The sequence below is a fragment of the Phyllobates terribilis genome, unplaced genomic scaffold (assembly GCF_046119375.1).
Source record: "Phyllobates terribilis strain yellow unplaced genomic scaffold, ASM4611937v1 Scaffold_4__5_contigs__length_816908805, whole genome shotgun sequence".
Classification (NCBI taxonomy): domain Eukaryota; kingdom Metazoa; phylum Chordata; class Amphibia; order Anura; family Dendrobatidae; genus Phyllobates; species Phyllobates terribilis.
In genome coordinates, this window is record NW_027362764.1 from 68,627,831 (window position 1) to 68,651,547 (window position 23,717).

Sequence of the window (23,717 nt, forward strand, 5' to 3'; positions counted from 1 at the left end):
AAACGTGGTCTTCTCCTTGTCTGCCTCTGCTACAGGAACCTGCCAGTACCCGCTAGTAAGATCCAAAGTGGAGAAGAAGTTAGCAGATTTTAATGCAGCTAAAGATTCTTCTATCCTAGGTAACGGGTACGCATCTTTGTGTGTGATACGGTTGATCTTTCTGTAATCTACACACATCCTCATAGTGCCATCTTTCTTTTTCACAAGAACTAGTGGAGCTGCCCAGGGGCTACAGCTATCCCTGATTACCCCAGCCTCCTTCATTTCTTGCAACATTCCCTTGGCGTTCTGATAGTGTGCAGGGGGTACAGTCCGGTATCTCTCTTTTATGGGTGGATGGTCTCCTGTGGGGATTTGATGTTCTACCCCCTTTACTTGCCCAAAGTCTAGCGGGTGTTTGCTAAAGACCCTTTCGTACTCCTGAACCACCCGGTAGACCCCCTGTTTCTGGTGTGGGGGAGTGGAGCCAGTGCCTACGTGCAGCTTCTGGCACCAGTCCTCCATTTGTTTCTTGGAGCCGTTGCTTTCCTCTGGGGGAGATGGAGGCAAGGGTTCCACGGCCTTTACAGAGTTCTGGTTAATGGTGAACAATTTGGCTAGCGTGGCATACCGGGGCAAGTATACTTCTCTTTCCCCAATGTTTAGGATGCGGACAGGTACCCTCCCATGGCGGACATCAACCACCCCCCGTGCCGTCAAAATGATGGGCCTACTATCTGAGTAAACGGGTTCTACCATAGCTTGGTAGTCTCTACCCCACAGACCAATAGCTACCCAACACCAGATCATCATCTCACTCTTTGGGGGCATGGCGATAGGGAACGGGTCACTCATCCTAACGCTACCAATCTCACCACCCGACAGTTCTACCTGTTGCCGTTTCATCAGTGCCCGGATCTCCTTTTGTAGGACACGCTGCTGGCCGGAGCTGGCGTTCAACGCAACCTGCTGTAAAATGGCAATTACTTCTGAAAGGCAATTCTCAATAACGTTAGTATCCAAGGTTATTTTAGGGTGACTTTCACAACGGTCAATGTCCACAATAATCAGTCCCTGCGCCGGCAGTTCAACTTTACCAATTTTGATGGTCACCTCCTTGAACCCGACCTGCGGCACGGGCTGACCATTACTGGCGATGATGCTGAAGTCATTATCTGGGTAACGGGTAATATCCGTGTCATCCCAGTATTGCTTGAAAAGTACATAGGGGATGGTGGTCACCTGCGACCCGGTGTCCAACAGTTCACTCATGGGAATGCCATCCAGTACCACAGGCAAGACCGGTCGTCCCCCCACATACTTGTCATGTCAGGTTGATGGGCCTGATGATCTTACGCCTGGGGGTTGGCCCTTTGCCCCCGGTTGGAATCGTTTAAATTACAGTACCTTGCCATATGTCCTGGTTGGTTGCAGCGGCGGCAGATGGGCTGTCCGTCCTCATTATAGCGGTCGCTGGGTCTTCCTCTGGACGATGGGATCCTCCTCTGTCGGCGCCACGGGACGTCCTCCGGACTGATGGCCAGCTTGATCCTTCCTAGAGAGGATACCTGTAACGACTGCACAGTCCTGGTTAATGCGGCAACGCTTTTGGTCAGTTCTTGGACCTGATGGTGCAGGTCTGCAGCCGGGTCTTTATCCAAAGCCTGCACACCAGCTCCCACAGGCTCTGCAGACAAGGGCGCCGCCTCCTGGTGATAGGTAATAGCAGGGCACCGGTGGGTTACAGCGCTACCCGGTGCCGGTTCTCGGAGCACCCGGATGGCCCTGTCTTTGAACTTTGCAAAGTCTAACCCAGGGTTCTGCAAGGCCATTGCACGTAACTGGGTTCGGTGGGCGTTGGACAGCAGACCCTCAATGAATTGCTCAGTCAACAGTTCATCTGCATTCCGCACACTGTCAGGGTCTGCCTGTTTAATGGCTCCCAGGGCCTCCTGCAATTTCAAAGCATAGTCTCTTATACTGTCTTGGGCCTGCTGCTTGCACACATAAAATCTCATTTTGATCTCTGCTGAGGTACGGGTATCAAAAGTGTCCTTCAGACGGGCTAAGATCTCCTTCACGGTCTCCTTGTCCCTGACTGACCAGGATTTTACTTCACGTTGGGCTGCGCCGGTTAGCTGGCCTATCAATATGCTCACTTTTTGTCCCTCCGTCAGGGGGTACACTTTAAATAGGCTGTACAGTTTCTCTTTAAAGTCGCTTAGGGGATGTAAGGCATTGTAAATGGCATTACTGCGGCAGCGGCCACGCTGGCGGTGGGAGCTCCCTCCATTCCTGGTATCTTCCGCCCCCCTAGTTAACTGTGGCCTACCTTTTGCTGCTCTTCCTTCGTAGGCTGCGGCTCCGCTGGTGCTGCTCCGGGCGAGGACCTTTCGTCGCGTCCCGGTGACGTCAGCGTCGCTCTCTCTCCTTCCAGGACCTTGCGCAGAGTCGGTGCATAGGGCGGGGCTTCAGATCTCGCGCGGTTTGGACATCCACGCCCCTCTTCTTCCCGCACGGCATCCTGTAGATGGCGTCCGATGGCGGGAAAACGGCTGAAGACTGCGGGAAAACGACTGAAGATGGCGGGAGACGAATGAAGATGACGGGAAACGACCGAAGATGGCGGGAAACGGCTCCGGATGGCGGGAAACCTCCCCTTAAGGTACGTGTACAGTCTTTTCAGGCGCGCAATACCCCTTTGTGGCGGGTTGGTCACATTCCTGCCGACTATGCCAAAAGTTGACGCACCCCCTGGGCCGTGTGTGTGCGCGCATGTGGGTTACCCGGAGCCGGGTCTCTGGGGGTTGTAGTCTCCGTGGTGGCGACCTGGTCCCGTGGCTCAGGGTGGTCAAAGCAGTGGCAGTCTTTTATAGGGTTTTTATGATTTAATGTCCGACTACGCCACCCGTGGATTGCGGTCAGGGTGTACCGCCGCTGCGAGGCAGACCGCTGAGGCTGGTGTTGTGTGCGCAGCAGAGGATGGGACAACTCCCCATGGGAGGAGCATAGCCTCAGGGCAGTGAGTGTGGATGATGGGAGTGATGGTGCACGGGTGAAGCAGGAACGACTCAGAGTCTTTGCAGTGCAGTTCAGGGTCTTTACTGATGATGATAAGGCAGACCCTCCCTGGAGTACTGGCTAGCATAAGAGGCCTGGTCAGTCTGTGAACAAACAGGAGTTCCCCTGGCCAGGTGGAGTTGTAGGCCTCCCCATCTGTCTGCACTCTTCCTAGCTACCTTGCTGTAAGCGAGTGGAAGTAGCCCACATCCCCGAGTATACCGTGTGGTGCTCACCCGTATGGCTGGTGACTTGGGGCCTTCTGATAGCCTCCGCTCCTCGATGGCGGTGCTGGTCCCTTGCTCGTGACTGAGCCTCCGGGCTTCTACAGCCAGAGGACCTGGAATCCCCTGACGGCTGGTTTCTGCTGCTGGACTTAGAGATCCCCACAGCTTCGGACTCCGTTGTCCGGTCGTAGTATCTTCAGCCAGGACGAGCAATATCTGCTTCCAGTCCCTGGCACTCAGCTCCTGCTCCTACACAGCTCCTAGCTGTTGCTTTCCCTGTGTCTGGAACTTCACTCCAGGCTCTAACTGAACTAACCCCGCCCCAGATCCAGTTTATATAGAGCAGATTCATCCCCTATCTGGTCTGGGACAGGAGGTGTTGCATGTTTAAGGACTCCTGACCAGGAAACCTCCCACTTGCTCTCAGACGTAATATTTCTATTACTGTGGTAACCAGACCCCTGGGGTGCCACAGATGGACATATAGCCTTCGTTCCCCCTTGAAGAACAAGTGTAATGTTGTATTGTGTCATCTGAATTGTGACATGCGTTAATAGAGTTGGTATTGTGTTTGGCTCATACAATAGGGAGAGTTCGAGTTAATGGTAGGGACTAGCCCAAAGTGGAAGGCATAAGCTAAAGGGACAGAGACAGTTTCCTGTCAGAACGTCAGATAGGGTCCAGTGGCCATAGAAAGCAGACCTAAGGTCTGGTCAGTGAGCAGTGCCGAATGTCGTGGCTGTCCCTAACAAGAGAGGAGACCATGACAGTGAATAGCGAGATCCTAGTGGAAGGAAGCAGAGAAGTGACCGAGAGATAGAGTGATCGATCGGAGACGGATCTTGGGAGAGGACGCCTAGTAGTAAGGCCCAGAGTTTTCAACTCAGAGAGGTAACGGGTCTCGATGGGACAGAGTACGTGAGATGAAGAGAGTGTCCCAGGTGGGAGTTCCAAGGCCAGTGACATAGAGGTTAAGTACCGACCATGCTGGCAATATGGTTCCCTAGAGGGGAAAAAAGATGCGGAACCACAGATTGAGATTAGGGCTCTTGCTAACAGGACTGTAGTACTAAACTGGGTTGTGGTGAAGCTGAGAGGAAAGCTGAAGACAGAGAACGAGGGAGTAAAGAGGAAAGAATTGGAACTGTGAAAAATGATTTGTGTTGTGAAGGAAACATTCATAAAGATGTGTACCTGCTATCTACTGTATATAATCCCCAGCAAGTTATAGCACAGGTCCACACCCCCAGCCAGGACCCCATTGACTCGCCCAGGGGGGATATGGGGGACTCGGTACCCGGGCCTTTACCTTCTTGGGATCTCACAGCGGTCGGCTCCCGGGCCCGTACCCTGGGGTCACTCTTAAAAAAGGGGTTGTTGCTCGAAGGGATAAATAATAGTTTTGTCTCGTGACGCCACCTGTGGTTTCTGGTAATGAGTACCAGCGCTGCTGCAGACCTCTGGAGCAGATGTTAGGGCAGCTGGGTTGGTGCGGCTCTCCACAGGCAGAGCTCAACTCCAGGGCAGTGTAGGTGCAGATGGTGATGCTGGGCATTGTAGTGCAGGAGCGATCACGCAGCAGCAATAACTGACAGAGACTGTGGGGTGCAGTCATCCAAGTTTACTCACAGCTATTAGGTTCCTCAGGTTGCACTGTACAGGTGACAGCCTCCCACGTCGCGCTGCGTTTACCAGGCAGGGGTTCAGCACTCCCTCAAGTATCTCAAGAGCACTTAACGGGACCCCTCTCTGTATGTTCCTTTCTTAGCCGACTTCCCGCGCTGGGTCTCTCCCTCCTGCCCTGCTCCCCGCCACACAAAGTCCCGATCAGGTACCTTGAGATCCCTCTGGGCAACTTGGAGTTCCCGGACCTTACTTGGTGCCCTTTTCGGCGGCTTAGGTGCGGATGTGGCAACTGTACCTTGAAAGTGCAGAAGCCTCCAGTTTTCCAGCTGAGACTTAAAGTAACTCGGCTAGTTCAGGGACCGGTTCCCTTCTTGCGGCCTGATCCCTCTTCCGCCTGCCAGATTCGGTCATACGGGTGCCGTCCTGCACTCACCGTACACCCTGGGATCCCTTTAGTTCCTGGAGCCTTCCTCCTGCTCCCACTCCTCTCTCAATCTTGGGCATGACAGGCCAAGTCTGCCTCCCGAGCGGAGCTCCTGAAGAGCCTCCGCTCCCTACGTCCTCACACTCTCCCTCTCTCCGTTCCACTCCTTAAAAAGATGGCTTCCCTATATATATATAAATGTCTCCTCTTCAAGTGCTCCCCTAGTCTGCGTCCTCCACTCATATCCATTACATGGTTCCCCCTCACTTTGGTTCCCCCCACTCCAGCCATGGACGGGGCCAGCAGAAAGCAGTGCATAATGCCCTTCCAGCCGGTCTGGAGTAGTGTAGTGTTGGGTGCAGGTGTTAGGGTCCCGGGCAGCACTCCATCTTTACCTGAGAGAAGGAGATGCCACACCTCTGGGTGAGGTGCAGTACCTCTGTGGCAACTGAACCCTGATGGGCACCACATACCCCCTTGGTAAAACACAGCATGTCTGCGGGCTGGAACAGAGCAAGAAACAGGGTATTTTACAGACATGCAATTTTTAGATGCATCACATATAAGATTATAAACAAACGCTTTCTTCCCTTTATGGGAGGCACTTTTTCTTAAACTTTACTGGTTACTTCTATCAAAACATTATAAAACTTTCTTCAAGTATTTAAAACATATTTCATATAAGACATTCTTCTTAAAATTACAGTGAGTCCCATAACCAGGTGTCCATCTCACTGGTGAAGTTGCAACATGAATAGCATAAGGGACCCGTCTGAAAACCCTCAACTTAGGCCCTGGGCGTGGCTACAGGGCATAAGTGATCCAGGTGTTGGACCACATCTTCGGCCACGCCAAGCGGGTTTTTGTTCAGTGGTCTCTTAATATAAAACCAATAGGGGGCACTTTAATAAGTGCAACTATTTACAATGGACAGTTTTCGGTTGCTCACAGTCCTCAGCCTGCAAGTCTTTATACCCTTTACGGGTAACTAAATGCTCACATTTTTAATTTTTTTTCAAGTTCGCACCCAAATTTTCTTCTGTACCCTTACGGGTAACTATTCATACTGTTCAGTTCCACTTACTTTTGCTCAGTAGTGGTGTCCCCGCCGGGGGGGATATTCCTGGTTTTTGCCGACTGACCCAGCCAGGTCATCAGCCTCAGGCTGCAGGGGTATGTCCTCTTCCTCCTCGACCACACTATGTACTTGGAGGGCATACCACCCGCGTTCCCCGTGGAGTCTGGTGTAAGTGACACAGTCACCGGGATACAGATTTCTGTCGGGATGGCCCGTTTCAAGGTGGGGCTCGACATCCCGCCGATTGACGAAGATATCCCGTGCAAATTGTGGAGCCCGGATAAAGCCCCATCCGGCTTCCAGGTCGAATTTAACTATGAGCCCTTCCACCCGGGGACTGGGCTTGACGGACTCGGCCTGGCGGACTTTAGCCTTGGCGGACTTGTTCCGGGCCTCCATCTGTCCGGGTGCGCTGCTCTTTCTCCAACTGCAGGAGTTCTTGCCTCCCTCTGGAGAGCTTGGGCCTGGGTCTCCTGTGGGAACCCCATGAGGTCCCCCCCCCCCCCGGTTGTCCCACCTAAATTCTTCTCCTTCCTGGCAGGCAACCTGGGGTGCTTCTATTGGCGCTAGAGGGGGTCCTTGCTGGTCCTCGAATCTGGTGGACCAGTCATAAGAGGGGGTCCCGTACACCCACTCGGGTGCAGGGGCTGGCGGTTCCGGAAGGGGGCCGAGCAGCAGGTCCGCAGAGTAGGAGCCCGAGGTTAGAGGTTCCGGGCTCAGAATCTGCTCTAGGGCGTACACGCCCGGGGACGGAGGGTTCTGCAGGAGGCCCAGGAGCAGGTCAGCGCTTTCAGCGCCCGGGACAGGAGAACTTCTCCTACCTGCTCCTGTGCTGCACGCTGCCTCCTGGCGCTCATCAGACTCCGCCGGGGCTGGGATGCTGCTGGCGACACGTAGCACTTGCTGTCGCCGGGCTGAAATCTTCTTTAGCAGCTCCTCTTTCCCCTTCGCAACCGCTGCCTGCTGGGCCTCCTCCACTTTGCGGCTCAGCTCCTACACCTCTGCTTGGAGGAACTCGGTATCCTCTGGGGACAGCTTGGATATCTCTCCCTCCAGGGTGAGGGGGGTCCCTTGTCGCTGCAGGCCAGGGGCGGAAGCTCGGTCCTGGCTTCCGTCCATGCTGGCTGCCGGGTGCGGTCTGTCTAGACTGGTTGAGACCACACCCTGTCTCCACTGCTTCTCTCCTCCTCCTCTCCCCTTTCGGGGCGTTTCCATGGCAGTCTGTTGTCGGTCACTCCTAGGGGCGGCCCCCCCCCACTTTGATAGACACATCTACATATATGGTCACTGTTGCTCGGGGTGGGCCTCGCTTTTGGCGCCACTCTGGGGCCCGGTCCACGATGGAAGGTGATTCCTTGTTGTCTTTGAGAACACACATAATGGCTCCCGTTCTTCTGGGGCGGGCGCCACATTCAGTGAAGAAAAACAGTCTGTAGGCGCACAATACCCGGTGCTAACGGGTTTGTTCGAATCCTGTTCGTGACGCCAGGAAGAGATGACTCGCCCAGGGGGGATATGGGGGACTCGGTACCCGGGCCTTTACCTTCTTGGGATGTCACAGCGGTCGGCTCCCGGGCCCGTACCCTGGGGTCACTCTTAAAAAAGGGGTTGTTGCTTGAAGGGATGAATAATAGTTTTGTCTCGTGACGCCACATGTGGTTCCTGATAATGAGTACCAGCGCTGCTGCAGACCTCTGGAGCAGATGTTAGGGCAGCTGGGTTGGTGCGGCTCCCCACAGGCAGAGCTCAGCTCCAGGGCAGCGTAGGTGCAGATGGTGATGCTGGGCTTTGTAGTGCAGGAGCGATCACGCAGCAGCAATAATAACTGATAGAGACAGTGGGGTGCAGTCATCCGAGTTTACTCACAGTTATTAGGTTCCTCAGGTTGCACTGTACAGGTGACAGCCTCCCACGTCGCGCTGCGTTTACCAGGCAGGGGTTCAGCACTCCCTCAAGTATCTCAAGAGCACTTAACGGGACCCCTCTCTGTATGTTCCTTTCTTAGCCGACTTCCCGCACTGGGTCTCTCCCTCCTGCCCTGCTCCCCGCCACACAAAGTCCCGATCAGGTACCTTGAGATCCCTCTGGGCAACTTGGAGTTCCCGGACCTTACTTGGTGCCCTTTTCGGCGGCTTAGGTGCGGATGTGGCAACTGCACCTTGAAAGTGCAGAAGCCTCCAGTTTTCCAGCTGAGACTTAAAGTAACTCAGCTAGTCCAGGGACCGGTTCCCTTCTTCCGGCCTGATCACTCTACCGCCTGCCAGATTCGGGCGTACGGGTGCCGTCCTGCACTCACAGTACCCCCTGGGATCCCTTTAGTTCCTGGAGCCTTCCTCCTGCTCCCACTCCTCTCTCAATCTTGGGCATGACAGGCCAAGCCTGCCTCCCGAGCAGAGCTACTGAAGAGCCTCCGCTCCCTACGTCCTCACACTCTCCCTCTCTCCGTTCCACTCCTTAAAAAGATGGCTTCCCTATATATATAAATGTCTCCTCTTCAAGTGCTCCCCTGGTCTGCGTCCTCCACCCACACCCACTACATGGTTCCCCCTCACTTTGGTTCCCCTCACTCCAGCCATGGATGGGGCCAGCAGAAAGCAGTGCATAATGCCCTTCCAGCCGGTCTGGAGTAGTGTAGTGTTGAGTGCAGGTGTTAGGGTCCCGGGCAGCACTCCATCCTTACCTGAGAGAAGGAGATGCCACACCTCTGGGTGAGGTGCAGTACCTCTGTGGCGACTGAACCCTCACGGGCGCCACACCATCATGTTACGTGCCGGGGAGTAAGAGACAAGCACTTCACCTACAGCTACCGCCCTGCACCACATTGCACAGACAGAAGAGGGCACCTCTGCAAGAGCAGTAGAAGGGCCATTTCCAGTCCAATGGCTGATCATAATGCACAATTCCACCTGCTTTGCAGGTAGAAATGGGCCCCATTACCTATTGGGCCCTTGCGCAACTGCAAAGATTGTGCCAATGGTATGTCCACCACTGCATATTGCAGTTGCCATTCTTATGGGAGAACATTTTGGGGCAAGAGTATTGAGAAGTCAAATGGATGCAACAGAGATAATAAAAGATGAATTTTGATGATAAGAGAGGGGCAGATTTCTGTACATAGGAACGAAAACAAAGCATTCAGTCATACTACAATTTAATGATGCAGATCTGGATGGACTCTGTTATTTTTTACCTCTGTTATTTTTTTCATGATGTATCATCAGAAAATCACCAATTATTTACATCAAGTTTTTTCTCATATCACAAATCTGTAATAATAATAAAAAAAATCTAACAATTTTCATACTGGCCACTGGAGCTGTTTTAGACTGTTCCTTACAGAAGTCTTTTCAGAAGTCTCACTATCATTATAGACAGGGTTACAATGACAGGTAGCACCTCTAATACCGATAACACATTCACAATAAATGATGTTATAGCTCACCTCTTCCCTCTCCCTTCTCAATGACCTTTGCACATGATCGATAAATGATCCAATGCGAAACATAGGATTTGAGTCAGTCTATCGCTGCTAATGTACTAATGCATTTCATTGAAGCATCTAATAAGTGTGTGCAGAAGTCATTGTTAAGGGAGATAGGAGAGGGGAGCAGTGGCATCATTTATTGTGAATGGTGGATCCTGTGTTATCTACTGTATGTAGAGGTGTGAGCAGTCATTGTACAGGAGGAGGAGGAGGTGAGCTGTGACATCACCTATTGTGAATGGTGGATCCTGGGTTATTTACTGTATATAGAGGTGTTATCAGTCATTGTACAGGGGGAGGAGGTGAGCTGTGACATCACTAAGTGTGAATGGTGGATCCTGTGTTATCTACTGGATATAGAGGTGTTATAAGTCATTGTACAGGGGGAGGAGAAGGTGAGCTGTGACATCACCTATTGTGAATGGTGGATCCTGTATTATCTAGTGTATATAGAGGTGTTATCAGTCATTGTACAGGGGGAGGAGGTGAGCTGTGACATCACTAAGTGTGAATGGTGGATCCTGTGTTATCTACTGGATATAGAGGTGTTATAAGTCATTGTACAGGGGGAGGAGAAGGTGAGCTGTGACTTTACCTATAGTGATTGGTGGATCTTGTGTTATCTACTGTATATAGTGCTGTTATCAGTCATTGTACAGCAGGAGGAGGTGAGCTGTGACATCACCTATAGTGATTGGTGGATCCTGTGTTATCTACTGTATATAGAGACTGATAAAAATCAGTCATTGTACAGGGGGAGGAGGTGAGCTGTGACTTCACCTATAGTGATTGGTGGATCCTGTGTTATCTACTCTATATAGAGACTGATAAAAATCAGTCATTGTACAGGGGGAGGAGGTGAGCTGTGACATCACCTATAGTGATTGGTGGATCCGCGGTTATCTACTCTATGAGACTGATAAAATCAGTCATTGTACAGGAGGAGGAGGAGGTGAGCTGGGACTTCACCAATAGTGATTGGTGGATCCTGTGTTATCTACTCTATATAGAGACTGATAAAAATCAGTCATTGTACAGGAGGAGGAGGAGGTGAGCTGTGATATCACCTATAATGATTTGTGGATTCTGTGTTATCTACTGTATATAGAGGTGTTACCTGTCATTGTAGTCTTGTCGGTGATGAAAATGATACTGCTAAAATGTATTCTGTAAAGAACATGAAGTATTGGTATATAATTTGCAAAATTTTGACTTTTTTTTTAATACAGATTGTGATATGAAATATAAAAAAATTACTACAATTTTAAAAATATACTTTTAACATAAAAACCTGATTTAAAGAGAACATGTCATCACAATTTTGCATGTTAAGGTAAAGGCATGGCCATAATGGCGCTGTTTTACACATTTAATAGATACCTTTAGCCTACGGTCAGACAGACATCGTTTCTCTCATTGGATAGAATGGGGCTGATTATGCAAATGACACTCTGACCAAACTCTGATAACAGTTTGCTCAGTCTCAGCATAGTGTGATCAGATTTCCTTGGCTGAGAAAACTGTAGCACAGGTGAGGAGAAGATGAAAAACAAAATTTCTCCATCTTCTCCATTCTGGGAGTCTGCAGAAATTGGACTGCACTCAGATGTCATCTGAGCACAGTCTGAGGTTTTCCAAGCACCCATAGACTTGAATAGGTGAGTGACATCCAATTTCAAAGTTAAATCGCAGCATGCTGCAATTTTTTTCACTGACAGATTCTATCAGTGAATAATATCGTGCATCAACACTGCCCCATTGAATAATATTTGTCTGATGTGTACGCTGGTGTGAGGGAGCCCTTAGTGAAGAAACACGCTTCCTGGTTGTTGTTTAACCAACATTTGAAGTTTTGGGTGTAATAACCTTTTAGTCCAAAGGGGTGGGATTTTGGGTAGGGTCTTCGGCTTTGCCCCGAGTCTGTATCACCCTCCTTTTTTAAAGTTCACGCCAGCACCATCCTCGCCGCATGCGGCGCTTGTCCAGATTCATCTCCTGGTAGGCTTTAGTAAAATTGCAACAGTGGATTCTACTGCCCCCTGGAAGAAGCTCATGCGAAACGCGCATTGGGGTTTCGCTCCCTGCCCTCCTAAACTTTGCAAGTTTTTCTCATTACTTGTCATGTTGCACTCTTTCTTTTATTTGATGTCTGACCCCTGTGGGGATTATGGCTGTTTTAGCTTTAGCGGCTCACACTTCACTGCACCTTTTGTATATAGGCATTAAGCCATTAACACTTTGTTTACCTGTGTTTGTTTTGAGGCTTACGGATTGTGTAAATATTATCATACATTTTTAATTTAAATGTTTTTAAAGTGATTTTGATTACCTGATCTTGGAAGGAGAAGGAGGGGCATTCTCTGTGTCTTATATTCTCTTTTTATCTTTTATCATGTATTGTCCTGATTAACTAATAAAAGTTTTTATTTTTATATTTGGGCTTTCTTGCTTCATTTTCTTTTGAGTTTTTTTTATCAGTATATACAAGTATTTATCATTAATAGTATTAAAATACAGAGATCATATTAAACTGGATTTTCATTATTTTGTTTCTTAAATTTTACATTTTCTGCAGGTTCTGGGCATTCATGACAATATTTCACATGAGCATCATGGACAAGATGGGGAACTGTACTTGGAGGAAAAGCAATATTTATGGAAAATATTGGGCATGATTGGAGGAATTCATGGATTCTTTCTCATTAACAAGCTTTCCTTTCTCATTATTTCATCAACAAGACAGGTGGGCATGTATGTACATATACAATACTGTGCAAAAGTTTTAGGCAGTTGTGGAAAAAATGCTGTAAAGAAAGAAGCTTTCAAAATCTAAAAGTGTTAATAGTTAATTTGTATCAATTAAAGCAATGCAAAGTGAATGAACAAAAGAGAAATCTAAATCACAGCAATATTTGCCTTCTAAACAGCCTCAAAGTATCAATTCTCCTAGGTACTTTCACACAATTTTTGAAGGAATTCAGAAGGAAGTTTATTCCAAACATCTTGGAGAACTGACCACAGATCTTCTGTGGATGTTGCTTGTACAAATTCATCTATTCATGTAATGCCAAACATGTTGAGAGATCGAGGCTGTGTGAGGCCATATCATCGCTTCCAGGACTCCTTTTTCTTCTTTACACTGAATATAGTTCTGAATGATATTGGATGGATGGTTGGGGTCCTTATTCTGCCTCAGAAAAAAATTGAAGCCAATCAGATGCCTCCCTGATGCTATTGCATGCTGAATAAGTATCTGCCTATATCTAAAAAACTCTAAAAACAGACTGTAATTTCTTCAGTTACCTAATAACATATGTTGCATCCACTGATCAGCAATGGATGACATAAAAGAGTGCATGCTGACTTGTCGACACAGACCATTTGACTGCATCAATTGCATCTATTTTGGACACATGATCCTGTTTGGCCTATTATTCTATAGATACCGTATATTCCGGCGTATAAGACGACCTGGTGTATAAGACGACCCCCCTACTTTCCTGTTAAAATATAGAGTTTAGGATATATTCACCGTATAAGACTACCCCTTTTCCAACGCATACCAAACACCGGTAAAAATTAAAAAAAAACAGATTTGAATTTAACATGGTCCTTTTTTTAATTTAAATTCTTATGACATGCAGGTATATAGCAGGAAAACTGTCACTCATAAACATATTAAAATAGGGGGGACCCCACGTCATTTTTTGGGGGGGTCCCCCATTCTAATAGCTAGTAAAGGCTATGTATTCAGCTGGGGGCTGATATTAGTAGCCTGGGAAGCTCCGTGGGTATTACCCCCTTCCCAGACTTCAAACATCTGCCCCAGCCGTCTGCTTAACCTCCGCTAGAGACTATAATGATGGGGGATCCCACACCAATTTTCTTTTTAAAAAATCCTTTATTTTAACACTAAATGACAATTGAGGGGTTAATAAAGATGCAGTCCCTAAATTATTATTAATTTTGTAATTAATTTTTCCCAAAAATGTTGACGTGGGCTTCGCCATATTTTTGTGTCCAGCCAGGTACAGCAGGCAGGAACGGGCTGCCCCCAACCACCAGCTGCCTATTTGTACCTGGCCGGACACAACAATATAGGGAAGCCCTTTTTTTCTTAATTATTTCATGAAATAATTTAAAAAAAAAAGACGTGGGGCTTCGCCCTATTTTTGTGTCCAGCCAGGTACAACTAGGCAGCTGGGGGCTGGAATCTGCAGCGCAGGGAGGCCCAAGCTTTCTGGCCCCCCCCCGCTGCAAATTGCAGTCCGCAGCCACCCCGGAAAATGGCGCGTTCATAGAAGCGCCATCTTCTGGCGCTGTACCCAACTCATCCAGGGCCCTGGTGCGGTGGCTCACTGGGTAATAAAGGGGTTAAGGCCAGCTTGGCATTATCAGCTGGCCCTAAGCCCGAAATTCATGGGGTCACGCCAATATTAGACATGACCGCCATGAATTTCTAGTAAAGTAATTAAAAAAAACACAAACACCCAGAATAAAGTCCTTTAATTGAAATAAAGACACAATTTTTTAATGTTCTAAATTAAACCATACTTACCATCACGCCCATTCCAGCTGAAGCCAACGATCTCCTGCAATAAAAGTAAAATAATAAAGCAACCTCATCCTTACCTCTCCATGGTTCCCAGGACCGGTCCAGCTCTGCTACATTCACATGACAGGCTGCACCGCAGCAGAACGCTGCCGTTCAGCTTGCCATGCGGCAGACACTGAGAAGCGCAGGCATGCTTGTGCTCCTCAGTGTCTGACTGTGACGGCATCCAGATGAGCCGAGATCATGTCCAATGAACTCGGCTCACCTCATGCACGTCACTGACAGCGTGGGAAAATTCTCCTGCTCCCCGCATGCGCAGTAGAAGTTTCCCACGCTGTCAGTGACGGACGTCCAGGAGGTGAGCTGAGTTCATTGTCGGCTCATCTGGATGCCGTCACAGCCAGACACTGCAGAGCGCAAGCATGCCTGCGCTTCTCAGTGTCTGCGGGATGACAGGGTGGATGGCAGCGTTCTGCTGCGGTCCAGCCTGTCATGTGAATGTAGCAGAGCTGGACCGGTCCTGGGAACCATGGAGAGGTAAGGATGAGGTTGCTTTATTATTTTACTTTTATTGCAGGAGATCGTTGGCTTCAGCTGGAATGGGCGTGATGGTAAGTATGGTTTAATTTAGAACAATAAAGAATTGTGTGTTTATTTCAATTAAAGGACTTTATTCTGGGTGTTTGTGTTTTTTTTTAACTTTGACTATGGGGTTAGTAATGGGGGTGTCTTATAGACGCCTCTCCATTACTAACCTGGGCTTGATGTCAGCTGGCATTATAAGCTGACATCAACCCCAGCCCTATTACCCCCTGCCACCGCACCAGGGCAGCGTGGAAGAGCGAGGCTAAGTGCCAGAATTGGCGCATCCTATGGATGCGCCATTTCTGGGGCGGCTGACGGCTGATGTTTCTAGCCTGGGAGGGGGCCAATATTCATGGCTCCCTTCCTGGGCTATTAATATCAGCCCCCAGCTGTCTGCCTAGCCTTTGCTAGCTATTAAATTAGGGGGGACCCCACGTCATTTTTTTGGGGGGGTCCCCCATTTTAATAGCTAGTAAAGGCTAGGTATTCAGCTGGGGGCTGATATTAGTAGCCTGGGAAGCTCCGTGGGTATTACCCCCTTCCCAGGCTTCAAACATCTGCCCCAGCTGTCTGCTTAACCTCCGCTAGAGACTAAAATTAAGGGGAACCCCACGCCAATTTTTTTTAAAATAAATCCGTTATTTTAACACTAGATGACAAGTACAGTAACCAGCACTGTCACTGTACTTCTTATATATGTGACTGACATGTTTCTATCTATCTAATCTATGTGTGATGCTCTATCTTTCTGTTATAAATTGTCGGGTACAGATGCTGAATTGCCGGCCGGCTTTTTTAAAGAGACGGTGCATGAAAACACTAATATTTGTTTTAATAAATCCTTTACACTAAATGACAAGTACAGTAAGCAATACTGTCACTGTACTTCATATATATGTGACTGACATGTTTCTATCTATCTAATCTATGTGTGATGCTCTATTCTTTCTATTCTAAATTGTCGGGTGCCGGCTTATGCCGCTGCTGAATTGCCGGCTTTTCATATATTGTCACAGAAGCGATGCGAACTTCCCTGCTCCGGACACAGCGCACCGCTTCTGTGACAAGTGAAAACTGTCGGCACAGAAGCCCTGCGCTGTGTCCGGAGCTGGGAATACGCAGCGATGTGTCCGTTTCAGCACAGAAGCGCTGACTGTCTGGACCTACCGCCGCCGTATTTTAACTCCCTCCACCTTATATTAACTCCGACATGGCAGGGATACGGCCACGGCAGCTTATTAACACCCCCAGAGTATCCCCGCATGTCAATTTCTGAAAGTTCAAAAGCATTACCGGCGTATAAGATGACCCCAGACTAGACAGAAGATTTTTCAGTCTTCAAAAGTCGTCTTATACGCCGGAATATACGGTATATCAGAGGTAGGATTGGACTGGCCCACGGGTGAACAGGTGAATCCCCTGGTGGGCCGCTATGCAGGAGTGAGCCTTCTACCACCCTATATAAGAAATAGTTGGCAAAATACACTTGATTCACCATGCACAGACCAGAGCAGCATCTCATCATTCATTTAATTAACTCCCCTGTTTATTATTATATAGAAGCATAGGTACATGAATGTAATATTTGTATATAGCTGAACAGTGGTCCCCCATAGTCATTATTATTGGTGGGCCCCTGGCACCATAGTTCAACACTGGTCAGAGGCATACAGCAACTTGAAGTTCATGGGCCACAATGCAAAATTTGTACCAAGGCCCCCGCCTATCATGTGCTATTTTTACTCATACTTGGCAACCCTCCCAGAAGAGTCAGCAAATCTCCTTAGTATGGTGAAACCTCACGGAAACCAGTGATTCTGGGAGTCAGGGAACAAGGCATGGGAAGGCAAGGAATGAGTATTAAGGTGTGTGACTTCAGAAATGGGCCGTTGCTTTGCCGGTAAATACGTACTCCTCCCAGATGCTCATCTTCAGGCAGTGGCAAGTATATTTATAATGCTGGTGTCTTATGTTGCACAATGGTTTCTAGGCACCAAGCCCTAGATGTGACTTCTTCCTTTGCACCCTTTCGGGGTTTTACTGGATTAGGTTCAGTTCACACCATTTTGAGTTCTGTTACCGTGTTCTGTTTTAGAAATGGAGTTCGTGTGGAAAACGAATCCATTGCGAAATAGATCCAAACTAAATTAGAAGTTCCAGCTGAAGTTCCAGAAGTTCCGTTGACTATATTGAGTTTGTTTGAGGTTTCATTGACTATAATGGGGTCTGTCTGAGTCCCGAGCAGAGAAACAACTGAAAAAAAAAATGCAGGTGTGAACAGAGGGTTATACTTAGAGTACAGCCCGGTAGTACAGTTGTCAAGTGGGTAAAATAGCACCCACTAACCTACTGTTAATATGGCTTCATGGTAATACATTTCGCTGGTTACAGATCTTACTCCCCTGAGAATATCAGGCAAAAGTCGAAGAATGTGACTTTGGCTCGACGTTTGTTGTTTCCAGGACCTGTACTAGTAATGTGCGAGATTTAAATGTATTTTCAATTACATAACTTACAATAATACACTTGAGCTCATTTAAGGATTACAGAGGAATAATTTTTGCTGTTTCTTTTGTTGGATTTCCAGAGCTGTTCTATGTCGCAATCACTTAACAGGCCAACAAAAGAGCGTACTTAGCTCTATGTTATATTAACTAACGCTTTATGAGGTCTTTCATTGCTTCTAAACAAGACGTGATTGATGACGGGATTCTAGAATTCTTTATTCTGAGCTTCCTGTAACCTACAATGCAGTAAACAATTGTGAATTATCCTGTTGCAGAGCCGCCTTTTTAGATTTGAAGAAATATTCGGAAGTAACACTAAAATGTAAAAAAAATACTCAAATTTTTTTTAAAAAAATCCCAGCAATTCCTGATATTACCACAAGCCTTTAAATGGTTGCCCATAAGCCCTCAGCCTAGTTTCTGCAAGGAAAATTAAATGACGGAAGCATTTTTTTCCCGGCAATAACTACTAGTTGCCAGGTCATCTTCAACCACAAGCAAAATTGTCATATCCTCCATGTTTTTTTTTCTTCTAAAAGAGTATTTGTCACCAAATCAAAAGTAGGCTGATTTTTCTCTTTTTCCCTTCTCTTGTTCCCATCAGTATATAATTTTTTTCGTTTTCTTTTTTTTTAAAATTCAATATTCGGTTGCAGAGATATGGGCCTTTTTTGTTTAGTTATCATTTTTATGGTCTTTACCAAGGGGGCGTGGCTCACAGTGTAATTTTGCAGAACAGTCTAAAGACACGCCCCAGAGGATCCTGTGATTCTAACCCCCTTGGAAAAGATGATAAAAATTAGCACTAACTAAAAAGGCCACTAAACAATATACAAATATATACAACTAATTGGACACTTATATCTTCTATAGAGTATTCAGTAACTTATCTGCATAAAATTCCAGTCCCAAGTCTTGAATAAAAATGTTAAATACTAAAGTATTTGAGTAATGGTGCCTTGCCAAAGATAAGAGCAGCCAGGGCCTTGGTTTTCAGAAAAGACGTGAACTGTCTGCCAAGGTAAAGAATAGTAGCCACTGCCTTGATTGGTAGTTTAAAAACTGGTGGGTACAGTCACAGTGTAAGTGTAGGAAATTATAGGATTATATAGTCTTTAACTCCTTAACCCCTTAAGACCCGCGGGTGGTTTGCACGTTAATGACGGGGCCAATTTTTACAATTCTGACCACTGTCACTTTATGAGGTAATTACTCTGGAACGCTTCAACGGATCCCCCTGATTCTGAGATTGTTTTTTCGTGACATATTGTACTTCATGATTGTGGAAAAATTTCTTCGATATCACTTGCGTTTATTTGTGAAAAAAACGGAAATTTGGCGAAAATTTTGAAAATTTTGCAATTTTCAAAATTTGAATTTTTAAGCCCTGAAATCAGAGCGATATGTCACACAAAAGAGTTAATAAATAACATTTCCCACATGTCTACTTTACATCAGCACAATTTTGGAACCAAAATTTTTTTTTGTTAGGGAGCTATAAGGGTTAAAAGTTGACCAGCGATTTCTCATTTTTCCAACAAAATTTATAAAACCATTTTTTTAGGGACCACATCACATTTGAAGTCACTTGGAGAGGTCTTTATGACAGAAAATACACAAAAGTGACACCATTCTAAAAACTGCACCCCTCAAGGTGCTCAAAACCACATTCAAGAACTTTATTAACCCTTCAGGTGCTTCACAGGAATTTTTTGAATGTGGAAGAAAAAAATGAACATTTAACTTTTTTCACAAAAATGTTACTTTAGACCCAATTTTTTTTATTTTCACAGGGGTAACAAGAAAAAATGGACCCCAAAATTTGTTGTGCAATTTCCCCTGGCCACGCAGATGCCCAATATTTGGGGAAGAAACACTGTTTGGGCGCACGGCAGGGCTCGGAAGGGAAGGAGCGCCATTTGACTTTTTGATTGTAAAATTTGCTTGAATAATTAGCGGACGCCATGTTGTGTTTGGAGAGCCCATGTGTGCCCAAACTTTGGAGCTCCCCCACAAGTGACCCCATTTTGGAAACTAGACCCCCCAAGGCACCTTTATAGATGCATAGTGAGCACTTGGAACCCCCAGGTGCTTCACAAATTGATTAGTAAAAATGAAAAAGTGAAAAAAAAAACACTTTTTCATTTTTACGAATCAATTTGTGAAGCACCTAGGGGTTCCATGTGCTCACTATGCATCTAGATAGGTGCCTTGGGGGGTCTAGTTTCCAAAATGGGGTCACTTGTGGGGGAGCTCCAATGTTTGGGCATACAGGGACTCTCTAAATACAACATGGTATCCGCTAACAAATTGAATGGAAAATCGGCTCAAATTGTTAGCGGACACCACATTGCGTTTGGAGAGCCCCTCTGTGCCCAAACTTTGGAGCTTCCCCACAAGTGACCCCATTTTGGAAACTAGACCCCCCAAGGCACCTTTCTAGATGCATAGTGAGCACTTGGAACCCCCAGGTGCTTCACAAATTGATTCGTAAAAATGAAAAAGTGAAAAAAAAAACACTTTTTCATTTTTACGAATCAATTTGTGAAGCACCTATGGGTTCCAAGTGCTCACTATGCATCTAGATAGGTGCCTTGGGGGGTCTAGTTTCCAAAATGGGGTCACTTGTGGGGGAGCTCCAATGTTTGGGCACACAGGGACTCTCTAAATGCAACATGGTATCCGCTAACAAACTGAATGGAAAATCGGCTCAAATTGTTAGCGGACACCACATTGCGTTTGGAGAGCCCCTCTGTGCCCAAACTTTGGAGCTCCCCCACAAGTGACCCCATTTTGGAAACTAGACCCCCCAAGGCACCTTTCTAGATGCATAGTGAGCACTTGGAACCCCCAGGTGCTTCACAAATTGATTCGTAATAATGAAAAAGTGAAAAAAAAAACACTTTTTCATTTTTATGAATCAATTTGTGAAGCACCTGGGGTTCCAAGTGCTCACTATGCATCTAGATAGGTGCCTTGGGGGGTCTAGTTTCCAAAATGGGGTCACTTGTGGGGGAGCTCCAATGTTTGGGCACACAGGGACTCTCCAAATGCAACATGATATCCGCTAACAATTTGAGCCGACAATTTGTTAGCGGATACCATGTTGCATTTGGAGAGTCCCTGTGTGCCCAAACATTGGAGCTCCCCCACAAGTGACCCCATTTTGGAAACTAGACCCCCCAAGGCACCTATCTAGATTCATAGTGAGCACTTGGAACCCCAGGTGCTTCACAAATTGATTCATAAAAATGAAAAAGTGTTTTTTTTTTCACTTTTTCATTATTACGAATCAATTTGTGAAGAACCTGGGGGTTCCAAGTGCTCACTATGCATCTAGAAAGGTGCCTTGGGGGGTCTAGTTTCCAAAATGGGGTCACTTGTGGGGGAGCTCCAAAGTTTGGGCACAGAGGGGCTCTCCAAACGCAATGTGGTGTCCGCTAACAATTTGAGTCGATTTTCCATTCAATTTGTTAGCGGATACCATGTTGCATTTAGAGAGTCCCTGTGTGCCCAAACATTGGAGCTCCCCCACAAGTGACCCCATTTTGGAAACTAGACCCCCCAAGGCACCTATCTAGATTCATAGTGAGCACTTGGAACCCCAGGTGCTTCACAAATTGATTCATAAAAATGAAAAAGTGTTTTTTTTTTCACTTTTTCATTTTTACGAATCAATTTCTGAAGCACCTGGGGGTTCCAAGTGCTCACTATGCATCTAGATAGATGCCTTGGGGGGTCTAGTTTCCAAAATGGGGTCACTTGTGGGGGAGCTCCAATGTTTGGGCACACAGGGGCTCTCCAAAAGCAACATGGCGTCCGCTAACAATTTGAGCCGATTTTCCATTCAATTTGTTAGCGGACACCATGTCGCGTTTGGAGAGCCCGTGATGTGCCTAAACAGTGGAGCTCCCCCACAAGTGTCCCCATTTTGGAAACTATACCCCTCAAGGATTTTATTAAGGTGTATAGTGAACATTTTGAACCCAGAGGTACGGCACAGAATTTGTTTACATTAGGTCATCATATTGAATAAGTTGTCATTAGTCTTGAGCGCAAGTGCTCGCTACTTGAGTTTGCATCGGGTACTCAGGTATGCACCATGTACAGCGTGTGCTCGAGTGACATGCTCGAGTCCCTGCTCCGCATGTTTCACGGTTATTAGACACCCAAAAAAAAACATGCGGGGATCGCTCGTGCATGGCAGGCAATCCCCGTAAAGTTTTTTGGCCGCGAAGCATATGGGGCAGAGACTCGAGCATGTCACTCAAATACCCACGATACTCAATGCATACCAGAGCACCCGATGCAAACTCAAGTAGCGAGCACTTGCTCTCAACACTAGTCGCCATATCGTCATCTTTTTTTCTTACTTTTGAAAAAAATCCCAACCCCAGCCCTAACCCTAGCACAACCCTAGCCCTAGAACAACCCTAGCCCCAGCACAACCCTAGCCCCAGCACAACCCTAGCCCCAGCACAACCCTAGCCCCAGCACAACCCTAGCCCCAGCACAACCCTAGCCCCAGCACAACCCTAGCCCCAAACCCAGCCCTAGCCCCAAACCCAGCCCTAACCCTAGCCCAATCCTAACCCAAGAGTTTATTTTTGACGCCGTTCCTTGTGCGGTATAAGTGATTAGACGACTTTATTCTTCGGGTCGGTGTGATTACAGCAATGCCAGAATCATATGGGGTTTTTATGACTGACAGCTGTCACACACTAAAAGACGCATTTTTTGTAAAATCTAGTTTTTGCATCGCCATATTTTGAGAGCTATAATTTTTCCAGATTTTGGCAGACAGTCATGTGACGGCTCGTTTTTTGCGGGATGACTTGACGTTGTTATTGGTGCCATTTTCAGGCACGTGACATTTTTTGATCGCTTTCTATTCCAATTTTTGGGAGGCAGAATAAACAAAAACCAACAATTCAGGAATTGTTTTTTTTTTTTTTTTTTTATTCTGTTCCGCATGTGGTAAAATTGATGAGGTAGCTTTATTCTTTGGGTCAGTACGTTTACAGCGGTACCACATTTATATCGTTTTTCTATGTTTTGGCGCTTATACACAATAAAAGCTATTTTATAGAAAAAAATATTTTTTAGTATCGCTTTATTCTGAGAGCTATAACTTTTTTATTTTTCGGCTGATGGAGCTGTATGGCGGCTTGTTTTTTGCGGGACGAGATGACGTTTTCAGCGGTATCATTTTTATTTATATGCGTCTTTTTGATCGCGTGTTATTCCACTTTTTGTTTGGCGGTATGGTGATAAAGCATTGTTTTTTGCTTCGTTTTTTTTTTTTTTACCGTGTTCACTGAAGGGGTTAACTAGTGGGACAGTTTTATAGGTCAGGTTGTTCTGGACGCGGCGATACCAAATATGTGTACTTTTATTGTTTTTTTTTTCTTTTTTTATAATAATATTTATTGATGGGTACATTATATTTTTATTTTTGGTGTATTATTTTTTTTATTTTTTTATAATATTTTTGCACATTTTTTTTTTTTTTTCCACTTTCACACAGTTTATACACTTTATTACTTTGTCCCACTCTGGGACTTTCACTTTTTTTTTCTGATCGCCTGCATGGCACAGGAATGGAGCACCATCCCTATGCCATGAAGGCTGTCAGAAGTGCACAGTGTGAAGATTGCTTGGAGATGCACTGCGCATGTCCAAGCAATCTTCCTGCTCTCTGGTGACCCGGATGTTGTCATGACGACATCGGGTCGTCATGGCAACACCCGGGAAGCCTTTGCAGACTGCGCTGGAAGCCGGAAGAGGAGGTGAGTATCGCCGATCACCTCCCCTTGCCCCCGCAATGCCGCGATCGACTTCGATCGACTTCGATCGCAGCATCGCGGGGGTTAATGTGCTGGGAGCGGTGCAGGACCGCTCCCTGCACATAGTACCGGGTGTCAGCTGTGACAATCAGCTGACACCCGGCGGCGATCGCGCCCGCACAGCCTGTGTGCGCGCGCGATCGCGATGACGTACTAATACGGGTCTGGCTCTTAAGTCCCAGGGCACAGACGCGTATTAGTACGTCAGATGTTATTAAGGGGTTAATAACTAGGATACAGCCCCATTTTTCAAATCACTTTAAGTGGAAATAATTGTGATACATCATATTTTCCATAAATTTAGGTCGATCTGTTCTGAGTTTATTTAAAAAAATAAAAAAAATAA

The 23,717-nt window shown here is 46.8% G+C and overlaps 1 protein-coding gene across 1 annotated transcript in view; it reads left to right on the forward strand.

Moving 5' to 3' along the window:
- The window catches only part of SLC39A12 (solute carrier family 39 member 12), a 142,719-nt gene that overhangs the window by 47,496 nt on the left and 71,506 nt on the right, over positions 1-23,717 (forward strand). Inside the window, exon 7 of the mRNA XM_073677468.1 lies at positions 12,454-12,621. Coding sequence (XP_073533569.1) covers positions 12,454-12,621 — 168 coding nt within the window. The remainder of the gene's footprint in view (positions 1-12,453; positions 12,622-23,717) is intronic.